This window comes from Haematobia irritans, chromosome 1 (assembly GCF_050003625.1).
Source record: "Haematobia irritans isolate KBUSLIRL chromosome 1, ASM5000362v1, whole genome shotgun sequence".
Classification (NCBI taxonomy): Eukaryota; Metazoa; Arthropoda; class Insecta; order Diptera; family Muscidae; genus Haematobia; species Haematobia irritans.
In genome coordinates, this window is record NC_134397.1 from 33,562,724 (window position 1) to 33,576,192 (window position 13,469).

The 13,469-nt window shown below is 25.7% G+C and overlaps 1 protein-coding gene across 1 annotated transcript; it reads right to left on the minus strand.

Annotated features, from left to right (window-relative positions):
* Positions 1 to 510: 510 nt before the first annotated feature.
* On the minus strand, positions 511 to 12,021 carry LOC142220548 (circadian clock-controlled protein daywake-like). Its single transcript, XM_075289734.1, has 4 exons — positions 11,823 to 12,021; positions 3,805 to 4,045; positions 3,538 to 3,724; positions 511 to 878 (listed from the first exon to the last, which is right to left on the minus strand). The coding sequence occupies exons 1-4, from the start codon at positions 11,938 to 11,940 to the stop codon at positions 636 to 638; spliced, it is 789 nt and encodes a 262-aa protein (XP_075145849.1). The 5' UTR covers positions 11,941 to 12,021; the 3' UTR covers positions 511 to 635.
* Between the last annotated feature and the right edge of the window lie 1,448 nt (positions 12,022 to 13,469).

Here is a 13,469-nt window from a genome sequence, read left to right on the forward strand (position 1 = left end):
ATAAAATCCTGAGAACATTTTCTATAGGAATACAATTTTGACAAAAATTTCTATAGAAATAAAATTTTTACAAAATTTTGTATAGAAATAAAACTTTGACAAACATTTTTATAGAAATAGAATTTTGACAAATTTTTCTATAGAAATAAAATTTTGAAAAAAATTTTCATAGTAATAAAATTTTGACAAAATTTTCTATAGAAATAAAATTTTGATAAAATTTTCTACAGAAATAAAATTTTGCCAAAATTTTCTATAGATATAAAATTTTGAAAAATTTTCTAGACAAATAAACTGGCAAATTTTTGATCAAATTTTGTAAATTTGGTAGATATTTGGTAATATTTTCTTCAAATTTTGGTAGATTATTTTTTGGCACGAGTGGCAACCGTGATCACGATTCAAATTCACTTTTTTTTTTAAATTACTACAACACCATTATTGTGAGTGACCATTTTGTTACACTTGATAAATATTCTCACCAGCATTAAATTACAACGAAAATACAAATTTCTAATTTTTTTTAAATTTTATTTATCTAAATCTATACTAATTAGGACTACAATAAATATAATAAAAAAAATAGACAAAGATTTAAAAATTAATGAAGCAAAATATGAGTGGAAAAAGAAATTTTACACTAGCCACAATTTAAGCGGCATTTTTGAAAATACATTATTCCAAAGACCATGAAAGATATCCGCTAGACCTTTCTCTAAATCTGGTCGTAATTCTGAAATCACCTCATTGCCATTTTGATTGAGGAAAGAGTTTATGGATGCTGCTAAAATTTCATTGCCATTAAAAAGATTGTTCAAATGAATTCGCATAGTGCCGACATTGAAGGTTACTTTCATATCGTCAATGTTGATGACCTCCTGAAAATTAAGAAAATAAAACACAAATTAAAACAATAGGCAAAAACCCAAATTAAAAATACTTTTTATTAGTATTTTTAATTTTTTTCCAGAAATTTAAGATATTTATTTGAGTATATTCAGTTGTAGTGTATGCATTTCACTAAAAGCACCTAAGCTAAAAGAGCACAGTGTTCGTTAAACATTTTTTTAATATTGATGGCTTATCACCAAACCATATAGCACGCCATATAACAATATAGGTCTCACCAGTCTGTTCCTAACTACTATACATTCCCCCCATTTACTCGATTGTTTTTTGTATGAATCGTTTCTCGCTTTCTTCACAATGGAGCTGAAAAATTAAGCTTCTTATCCTAAATAAATAAATAAATTTTAAAATTTTTTTCTATAGAAATAAAATTTTGCCACAATTTTGTACAGAAATAAATTTGAAAAAGAATTTGTATATATACAAAATTATACAAAAATTTTATATAGAAATAAAATTTTGGCAAAATTTTCTATAGAAATAAAATTTTGGCAAAATTTTCTATAGAAATAAAATTTTGTCTAAATTTTCTATAAAACTGGAATTTTGACAAAATTTTCTATAGAAATAAAATATTGACAAAATTTTGACAAAATTTTCTATGGAAATACATTTTTACAAAATGTTCTATAGAAATAAAATTTGCGCAGAAATAAACTTAAACAAAAATTGTATAGATACAAAGTTATGCAAAAATTTTTTATAAATTTTCTATAGAAACTGAATTTTGACAAAAAATTCTATAGAAATAAAATTTTGAAAAATGTTCTATAGAAACTTTCTATAGAATTAAAATTTTGGCTAAATTTTCAATAGAAATAAAATGTTGGCTAAATTTTCTATAGAAATGGAATTTTGACAAAATTTCCTAAAGAAATGAAATTTTGACAAAATTTTCTATAGAAATAAAATTTGGACAAAATTTTCTATAGAAATAAAATTTGGACAAAATTTTCTATAGAATTAAAATTTTGACTAAATTTTTTATAGAAATAAAATGTTGGCTAAATTTTCTATAGAAATAATATGTTGGCTAAATTCTGTATAGAAATAAATTTTTGGCTAAATTTTCTATAGAAATGGAATTTTTACAAAATTTTTTGTAGAAATAAAATGTTGACAAAATTTTCTATAGAAATAAAATTTTGACAAAATTTCCTAACGAAATGAAATTTTGACAAAATTTTCTATAGAAATAAAATTTGCGCAGAAACAAATTTTAAAAAATTTGGTAGAGATACAAAATTATACAAAAACTTTGTATAAATTTTATATAGAAATACAATTTTGCGATCATTTTCTATAGAAATAAAATGTTGGCTAAATTTTCTATAGAAATAAAACGTTGGCTAAATTTTCTATAAAAAGAAAATTTTGGCTAAATATTTTTATAGAAATGGAGTTTTGACAAAACTTCCTAAAGAAATGAAATTTTGACAAAATTTTCTATAGAAATAAAATTTGTGCAGAAACAAACATTTGACACAATTTTCTATAGAAACTTTCTATAGAATTAAAATTTTGGCTAAATTTTCTATAGAAATCAAATGTTGGCTAAATTTTCTATAGAAATGGAATTTTGACAAAATTTCCTAAAGAAATGAAATTTTGACAAAATTTTCTATAGAAAAAAAGAAAATTTTGGCTAAATATTTTTATAGAAATGGAGTTTTGACAAAACTTCCTAAAGAAATGAAATTTTGACAAAATTTTCTATAGAAATAAAATTTGTGCAGAAACAAACATTTGACACAATTTTCTATAGAAACTTTCTATAGAATTAAAATTTTGACTAATTTTTTTATAGAAATAAAATGTTGGCTAAATTTTCTATAGAAATAAAATGTTGGCTAAATTCTCTATAGAAATAAATTGTTGGCTAAATTTTCTATAGAAATGGAATTTTTAAAAAAATTCCTAAAGAAATGAAATTTTGGCAAAATGTTCTGTAGAAATAAAATGTTGACAAAATTTTCTATAGAAATAAAATTTTGACAAAATTTCCTAACGAAATGAAATTTTGACAAAATTTTCTATAGAAATAGAATTTGTGCAGAAACAAACTTTAAACAATTTGGTAGAGATACAAAATTATACAAAAACTTTGTACAAATTTTATATAGAAATAAAATTTTGCGATAACTTTCTATAGAAATAAAATGTTGGCTAAATTTTCTATAGAAATAAAACGTTGGCTAAATTTTCTATAAAAAGAAATTTTTGGCTAAATATTTTTATAGAAATGAAGTTTTGACAAAACTTCCTAAAGAAATGAAATTTTGACAAAATTTTCTATAGAAATAAAATTTTGACAAAATTTTCTATAGAAATAGAATTTAAAAAAAAAATGTTCTATAGAAATAAAATTTTGACAAAATTTATAGAAATAAAATTTGGAAAAATTTTCTATATAAATAAAAATTTTGCATAGAAATAAAATTTTGACAAAATTTCCTATCGAAGTAAAAGTTTTGGAAAGTTTTTAACTTTTAAATTATATTAATTTAATGTGAAAATTTGGTCCGCTGGTACGAATTTTGGTCCAATTTTGGTCCAATTTTGGAAAAATGTTAGTCCAAAAAACAAAAATTCATTGTGGCAACGCTGATCCCACCCATATGTACATACCTCTGGAGAATTCCGTAAACTTATTTTCGTATGAACAGCTGTCTTCACATCCTTTAAAGCCAAACGTACATCTCCATTTCCCACTAGCGGCAATACTAATATATGACCATTTAAATTATATTTGGCTCGTATCCTTAGCAATGGAATTTCCAATTCAAAATTCAATATTTTCTTATCTAAATCTAGGCTGTAATAAAATGAATTGCAGAAATTTAGTTAAAATTTTAATATAGTTGAAATTTAATTTAGCTTATTGTAGACTCTCACGTAGCTCTTTTTACAGTGGCATTTGATGGGCCTCTTATGACCAGATTTTGAAAACCTCCAGCTAATATTAAATTACCACTGCCCTTTTGAACGGACACTTGATCGATATGTAGTGGCTCGAAACCATTAACACCAATTTCTGGAATGCCGGCGGCCAAGGCAGGAAAACATCCTTCGAAGAGTTTACGAAAGCATTTGTCCTCATTGGGATTGGAGCGAGGACATGTTTTCAACCATGGGGCTGTAATAAAAATAAAAACGTGAAATATTAGATTAAATTGGGATCGTGGTTTAATTGTGGTGATATTTTGTGTGCCCGAAATGAGCTAAATATAGAATGGGGAAGCACTCATTGATAAGGGAGGCACTGGCCGCTTGTGGTAACACAATAGACGCGGCCTTGTAATACCAGAAAAATACCCAATCAAACCTTAAATTCTTTTTCTTATTGATTTGGTGATGCATTGAAGTGACGTTTCCGAACTTTTCGAAATATTTAGTTCACTTTGAAATAATTTTCATTTTTATACTATCCCGAAAAGAACAAAATTTTTTGTGTGTTTCTACAATCTTTAGAGAAAATTCAACAAAAAAAAACCTTTCCTTTCATTCCATCTTCCGTCCACTATGCGTTACTATCCTAATGGCGATATCAACATTTATTGGGAGTTCAATTCTTGGGACTTATGTACCCGTTCCCCGGAAAAATCTTGGAAAAATAAATCCCACATGGGACCCAAACATGCCATAGCCTATTGGAGAGATATAGAAGGAGCCAAAATGACAAAAATCAAACGTAACGATTTAAGTATTAAAGGCTGGTCTCAATCACGCATTCGTGTTGAAGCTTGTTTGCCATTGTATTATGGCGTGGGTCAACGTTTTATATGTTTGGAAAAAGATCAACCAGCTGGTTTTAAATGTTCTCAAATACCATTGAATTTACAAGAAGCCCGTGAAGTTAAAGCTTTGTACAGACGATTAGCAAAAGAACGCAAACTTTTAAAAAAGGAACAGGAAAGATTAAGACAAAATATAAAACAAAAAAATCGATTTTTAAAAAAATAGAAAAACTTGAAATATATTTTTGAAAAAAAAAGAAAACAATGGAATTATGCTATAATCTTTATTATAATATAGAAATATTATATGTATATAAAACATAAAATATATAAGATTGTTTTCTTTTCTTGTATGGGTTTATTAATAACTGAAAAAATTTTCGGAAAATTTTAAAAATTCTACTACATTGAAATTCAAATTTTTTGAATAATAATCGATTTAAATAAAATAATCTGAGAAAATTTGATTACATAAAATTTTCTTTATAAAATTTTGAATAACATCGATGTTCTAAAAATTCGTTTAATATCAAATATATACAAAATCTACAAAATAACAAATTTTTTGTGAAAAATCAATTAAAAACAAATGGTCCATTCAACATTAAATTTTCTATAACAAATCATCAACATTAAATTTTCTATAAAAAATACTATATTAGAAAATTGTCTACGAAAATCCGACTATCATCAAATTTTCTACGAAAATCCGATTATCATCAAATTTTCTATTAAAATTCGATTGTCATAAAATTTTCTATGGAAATCCGATTATCATCAAATTTTCTATGAAAATCCGATTATCATCAAATTTTCTATGAAAATTCGATTAACAATAAATTTTCTATAGACATTCGATACTAGACAATTTTCTATGAAAATTCGATTAGCAACAAATTTTCTATAGACATTCGATACTAGACAATTTTCTATGAAAATTCGATCAAGAACAAATTTTCTATGAAAATTTGACCAACAACAAATTGTTCATGAAAAGTTGATCGACAACAATTTTTTTTATGAAAATTCGATTAACAAAAATTATTCCATGAAAATTTGATCAACATCAAGTTCTAACAAACATCCTACATATGAAAATTCGATTAACATTAAATTTTATATGAAAATCCAATAAATAAATTGTCTATGAAATTTCGATTATCATCAAATTCTATATGAAAATTCGATTTACATCAAATTCTATATGAAAATTCGTTTAAAAACAATTTTTTTATAAAAGTCCAGTAACAGCAAATTTTCTATTAAAAATTTGATTAACATAAAATATTCTACGAAAATTCGATTATCAAATTTTCTATGAAAATTCGATTCACATCAAATTTTCTATGAAAATTCGTTTAAAAACAAGTTTTTTATAAAATTCCAGTAACAGCAAATTTTCTATTAAAAATTCGATTAACATGAAATATTCTATGAAAATTCGATCAAGAACAAATTTTCTACGAAAATTAGATTAACAATAAAATTTCTATAGACAGCAAATTTTCTATTAAAAATTCGATTAACATGAAATATTCTACGAAAATTCGATTATCAAATTTTCTATGAAAAATCGATTCACATTAAATTTTCTATGAAAATTCGATTTACATCAAATTTTCTATGAAAATTCGTTTAAAAACAAATTTTTTATAAAATTCCAGTAACAGCAAATTTTCTATTAAAAATTCGATTAACATGAAATGAAAATTCGATCAATAATAAATTTTCTACGAAAAATTAGATTAACAACAAATTTTCTATGAAAATTCGATCAACAACAAATTGTCTATGAAAAGTTGATCGACAACAATTTTTTTATGAAAATTCGATTAACAAAAATTTTTCCATGAAAAATTCTAACAAACATCCATGAAAAATTCTAACAAACATCCATGAAAAGTTCTAACAAACATCCTATATATGAAAATACGATTTACATCAAATTTTCTATGGAAATTCGATTCACATCAAATTTTCTATGGAAATTCGATTTATAACAAATTTTCTATGAAAATTCGTTTAACAACAAATTTTTTATAAAATTCTAGTAACAGAAAATTTTCTATTAAAAATTCGATGAACATGAAATATTCTATGAAAATTCGATTATCATCAAATTTTCTATGAAAATTCGATTAACAATAAATTTTCTGCGAAAAGTCGATCAACGACAAATTTTCTATCAAATTTCGATTAGCAACAAATTTTCTATAGACATTCGATACTAGACAATTTTCTATGAAAATTCGATCAAAAACAAATTTTCTATGAAAATTCGACCAACAACAAATTGTCCATGAATAGTTGATCGACAACAATTTTTTTTTATGAAAATTCGATTAACAAAAATTTTTCCTGAATATTTGATCAACATCAAGTTCTAACTAACATTGTACATATGAAAATTCGATTAACATCAAATTTTATATGAAAATCCAATCAATAAATCAATGAAATTTTGATTATCATCAAATTCTATATGAAAATTCGATTTACATCAAATTTTCTATGAAAATTCGATTTACATCAAATTTTCTATGAAAATTCGTTTAACAAGAAATTTTCTATAAAATTCCAGTAACAACACATTTTCTATAAAAATTCGATTAACATGAAATTTCGATTGACATCGAATTTTTTATGAAAACTCCATTAAAAACAAAAATTCTAATAAAAATTCAATTAACAACAAATTTTCTATGAAAATTCGACTACATCACATTTTCGATTAAAATCAAATTTTCTATAAAAAATCGATCAATCTCAAAATTTGTATGAAAGTTCAATTAATAACAAAATTTTTAGGAAATTCAATTAATAAAAAAATTTGTATGAAAATTTGTATGAAACTTCGATTAAATTTTATATGAAAATTCGATTAACATGAAATTGTCTATGAAAATTCGATTATAATCAAATTTTCTAAGAAAATTCGGAATGTAGAATCGTGGTATGGAAACCTTCTTCTTTGACGTATTGGCAAACAATATATGTGGATCATTGATTAATCTTTTTCTTCTAAAGAGAGCAAAAGATTGTTGATGGCAACAATGTTATATGTTCAAATACCACCACGTCAATCACATATCTTGGGAATAATTACACAATAAGTTCAATACTACTAATTTATTGACTAAACAATTAAAAAGGGGACTTCACAATTGAGATACAAACATATTAAAATTTACGTTTACAGATTCATTCAAGATATGTTTGAAATTTTACTACAGATTTCAAACACTTCCTGAATAATTACATCCATTATAGGTTCATAGGAAATTAATCCAAATATTTTCGAGTTCCATCATTTTTTCTTCTTTTTGGTATTTTTACTTTTTTCCCGATTATCCGAAGAACTTTCATTATTTTGCTCTTTTTGTAGTTTGGCTTCCATCTTAGCTAATTTTGTGTAATAGGCATTTAGAGCACGAACCTCCCTAAGACTAATTGGCATAGGAGAGCATTTAAATCCCAATGGAGGTGCTTTTTGAAGATATATGAAACGACTTCCTACTCCATAATAAGAGGGCAAACAGGCTTCATAACGTATCCGAGATTCTCTCTTATCAAAGTAGAGATGTTTATGCATAACTCTTCTTAAAGCAGATCCCTCAAGATCACGATACACGAAAATTGTACGAGGAGGTGGTGTGACACGTTTCCATGATTTATGTGGATTGCGGCAATAAAGGCTCCAACTGGGGGGAATATCGTAGTAGAAATTTATATCTGTGGTTGGATAAAATCGCATATTTTCCGATGGTCACTTGCTATTAATTACAATTTTTATAAAATAATTTTAGATTTTTTTACTTTTAACAATAATTAATGAAATTTCGTAATGACGTTTGCCATATGACAAATCTAAAATAACAAATATTAACAAAAATTTTTTTCCGAAAAAAAAATTGTATGCATGATATATGTATCAAGATAGAATGTTTATAGAAAAAAATGATTGTAATCGAAAATGAGATGTGGTCGAATTATTATAGAAATTTTTTTATTCATCGAATTTTCATCGATAAATTTGTTATTTTTTCATAGAAAATTTGATGTTAATCGAATCTTCACAGATCATTAATCGAATTTTCACAAAAATCTTGATGCTAATCGAATGTTTATAGAAAATTTGATGATATTCGATTTTTTATAGAAAATTTGTTGTTGATCGAGTTTTCATAGAAAATTTGATGTTGACCGAATTTTCACTGAAAATTTTGATCATTAATTGAATGTTCATAAAAAATTTTCCTAAAAGAAATTTATCAAAAAAAAAAAAAAATACGTTAATCGTATTTTCATAGAAAAATTGTTGGTAATTGAATTGTCATAAAAATTTTGATGTTTATCTAATTTTCATAGAAAATTTTATGTTGATCGAATTTACACAGAAAAATTTGATGGTAAATCGAATTTTCATTAAAAATGTAATGCTTTCTTAAAAAAATTGATCTTAATTGTATTTTCTTAGAAAATTTGTTGTTAATCGAATTTTCACAGAAATCTTGATAATAATAGAATTTTTATAGAAAATTTGATATCCAAGTTTTTATAGAAAATTTGATGTTAATCGAATTTTTAAAGAAAACTTTTGTTGATCGAATTTTCATAGAAAATTCGTTGTTGATCGAATTTGATTGTTAATCGAATTTTTACAGAAAAATGTGATCTTTCATCGAATTTTTATAGAAAAAATTGTTGTTAATTGTATTTTCATAGCAAATTTCATGCTAATAGAATTTTCATAGAAAATTTTATGTTGATCGAATTTTTATACAAAATTTGATATTAATCAATTTTTCATAGAAAAAATTATGATAATCGCATTTTTATAGACAATTTGTTGTTAATAAAATTTTCACAGAAATCTTGATAATAATAGAAAATTTTATATCCAAGTTTTTATAGAAAATTTGATGTTAATCGAAATTTTATAGAATTCTTGATGATAATAGAATTTTTATAGAAAATTTCATTTTAATCATATTTTCATAAAAAAATTTTTGTTAATCGAATTTTTACAGAAATCTTGATGATAATCTAATTTTCATAGAAAATTTTATGATATTCGAATTTTTATAGAAAATTTGATTTTAATCGAATTTTCATAGAATATTTGATTTTAATCGAATTTTCATAGAATATGTGATTTTATTGGGATTTTTATAGAAAATTTTATGTTAAAATAAAATATCGAGCTTGTTTTCAGAAATATTCAAGTTAATCGAATTTTCACAGAATCTTAATGATAATAGAATTTTTATAGAAAATTTCATGTTAATTGAATTTTCACAGAAAATTTGATCATTAATCCAATTTTCACAAAAATCTTGATTATATGATATGATAATCGAATGTTTATAGAAATTTTGATGATATTCGATTTTTTATAGAAAAATTATTGTTGATTGAATTTTTATAGAAAATTTGTTGTTGATCGAGTTTTCATAGAAAATTTAATGTAACCGAATTTTCATTGAAAAATTTGATCAGTAATTGAATGTTCGTAAAAAAAATCAATCGTATTTTCCTAAAGAAATTTATCAACAAAAAAATACGTAGGAGGACATTCGAAAAGGACACCAAACTCTATTTCCCCATTTACAGCCAGAGAAGGAATATGATCACCTCAAACATGTTTTAAGAGCAAAATGTTATTTTTGGGTGGTGACCATGTGACATGGTTTTCGCAACCATGTTATTTTCTCGGAAATCATGTACCTGATTTCGGCAAGCAGGTTATATTTGACGAGAAAATAACATTTTAGTGACAAACATGTTACATGGTCACCATACAAAAATAACATTTTGCTCTTGAAACATGTTTGAGGTGATCATATTCCTTCTCTGAGTGTAGTTTCGATGTATTTCTCGATGTTATTTTAAAGTAGATGTTTTAATCTAAATAAGCTACAAATAGTTTCCATACTGATGAACACTAAAATGCATTTTTATAAACTTCTTTAAAAATAAACGAAAAATACGAAATTTTGAGTCCATTTTTCTACTGTATGTCTCTAGTAAATGGACATTCGTACAAAAACTATAACTGATATTTTTCGAGCTCTTTTTTGTATTTTTTCTCACACAATTAGTGCTTATTTTCATAGATCTATTTGGTCACAATTCAAGAAAAAAGATTTCAGAACAAACTCATATAGCTTTTGAAGTAATTGAGGTAGGTCCCCAGAATTACAATTTTTATTCTACATGCTGTTAATACAAGTAAAAACAGAAGAAAAATTAAAGTTTGTAACATTAAGTTTATTTCGGTAGTGAAAGGGTTAAAAAATTTGATCTTAATTGTATTTTCTTAGAATATTTGTTCTTAATCGAATTTTCACAGAAATCTTCATGACAATCGAACTTTTATAGAAAATTTAATGATATACGAATTTTTATAAAAGATAATCGAATTTTCACAGAAATCTTGATAAAAGAATTTTTATAGAAAATTTCATGTTAATCGTATTTGCATAAAAAATATTGTTAATCGAATTTTTACAGAAATCTTGATGATAATCTAATTTTCATAGAAAATTTGATGATATTCGAATTTTTTTAGAAAATTTGATTTTAATCGAATTTTCATAGAAAATTTTATGGTTAATCGAATTTTCATAGAAAATTTTATGTTAAATTAAAATATTGAGGTTGTTTTTAGAAATTTTCATGTCTATAAATTTTTGTTGAAATATTTTATGTTTCCCAATAAATAAAATTAAAAAAAATATTTTAATTTAAATTTGTGTAATAATTTGATCAGAACTATATTTTATTTTTTAAATTTTGTTAATTTTTGTCGTTGTTCTGTTGTATGGTTTTTTTTTGCAATACGAGTAATCATAGGTTAGGTTAGGTATAGTGGCAGCCTGATATTTCAGGCTACATTAGACTATTCAGTCCATTGTGGTACCACAGTGGTGAACTTCTCTCTTATACACACATGTCAACTGATCATAAAATAGCCTCAAAATTATTGGGCTATTATTATAGGGTTATTCGTTCAGTTGTTATTATATTCATTTCATTTAATTTTTATAAATTCTTTCGTAGTTATATTTATTTCACTTATTTCGGTTTTTATTGTTCACAAGATATTGAAATATTTTATTTGATTTTAAAATCGAATGTGGATTTGTATACGATATTGGTTTATGAAATTCTTACGCCTTTCTGATAGCTGCGGTTTATTGTTAATTATTTCACGAGTAAATGCCATCACCGTTGTTATATAAAATATATAGAAAATAAAAATTATTTCCAAATTTTTTATGTGATTTAACATTGTTGTTTTTTTTTTGTTTGGTAAAGATATCCTTTAATTTCCTATATTTGCTATTGGTTTTATAACATTCGATTTGGAATTTAAATTAACCGCCTAGGCCGTCCACAACCGTTAACGTTTCAAATGAAACTGAATCTTGTATTTTGTAAAAATTCGTAACACCAGGTAAATCCCAACCAAATAAGCCAAACAAACAAGACAACAACGAAAACCACTTGAAAACATTTCAGTTCCAGTTTTATTGTTTCAATCTTTCCCCAAAAAATTTGAATGCTACTATACAATAACATGGCATCTTGTCCAGTAATAATGTATGGGAGTTTGCATGATCGTTTCGTCATTGCATTTGTAAGAGGCCTAAATTTAATCAGGCATGAGATATATCCCAATTTAAATTCCAAGGTTCAATCCCATTATTACATTTTCTACATTGATAGATGTATGTTGGGTTACCTAAGGTGCTAGTTTGTTTCGAACGATCACCTCACACGCAGAGATGGAATATTTTTGTCTCAAAAATGTTGTTTTCTTGGCAAAGATATATATGATTGCCGAAATCGGATAAATAATTTTCGAGAAAATAATAAGGTTGCGACAAAAATGTTCCATATTCAATTTCCAAAAATAACATTTTGCTCTCGAAACATTTTTGGGATAATCATATTCCTTTTCTGAGTGCAAAAATATTTCAAGAGCAACGTGTTTTTTTGAACGGGAAACATGTAGCATGTTTGTCGCAACCATGTTATTTTCTTAGATCAACATTTTGGAACCTCCTTAGAGCTGAGCTCGAACACCACTTTGTGAATTACTTAGATATGTCTCTAGGACAGCTTATACAGGGTAGCTGACACGAAGTGTTATACAGTGTTATATCTCAAACTAAAAATTATAGTTACACATTATTTGATAGCTCATTATATTGTTTACAAGCCATCAAATGCATCTGAGTTGAATTAAAAAGGACGTTATTCGTGAGTCGAGCCACCGTGAGGGAGCCACCGTGATGCAATGGTTAGCATGCCCGCCTTGTATACACAAGGTCGTGGGTTCGATTCCTGTTTCGACCGAACACCAAAAAGTTTTTCAACGGTGGATTATCCCACCTCAGTAATGCTGGTGACATTTCTGAGGGTTTCAAAGCTTCTCTAAGCATAAGCGTAGTAAGGCCTCTGGTGGGAGGGCTTAGTCCCCTGCAGAAAAAAATTAGCCCCCCCTAGAATGTGAAAACCTATATATGATTTTCCATTATATATTGTTACTGTAGTATAGATAGGGGGGCTATAGCCCCCCTGGTTAAAAATGTCTAGATACGACAATGTCTCTAAGTGGTTTCAGTGCAATTTGGAACGCCGTTCGGACTCGGCTATAAAAAGGAGGTCCCTTATCATTGAGCTTAACATGGAATCGGGCAGCACTCAGTGATAAGAGAGAAGTTCACCAATGTGGTATCACAATGGACTGAATAGTATAAGTAAGCCTGATACATCGGGCTGCCACCTAACCTAATCTATTCGTGAGTAATTTGT

Excerpts from the sequence above, each read along its gene's own strand:
- LOC142220548 (XM_075289734.1), bottom strand. The coding sequence starts at position 11,940 with ATGTTAAATCACATAAAAAATTTGGAAATAATTTTTATTTTCTATATA. Across the intron at positions 4,046-11,822 it reads ACCGCAGCTATCAGAAAGGC|CCCCATGGTTGAAAACATGT; the intron begins GTAAGAATTTCA and ends TTTTTATTACAG. Across the intron at positions 3,725-3,804 it reads GCCACTGTAAAAAGAGCTAC|CCTAGATTTAGATAAGAAAA; the intron begins GTGAGAGTCTAC and ends ATTTTATTACAG.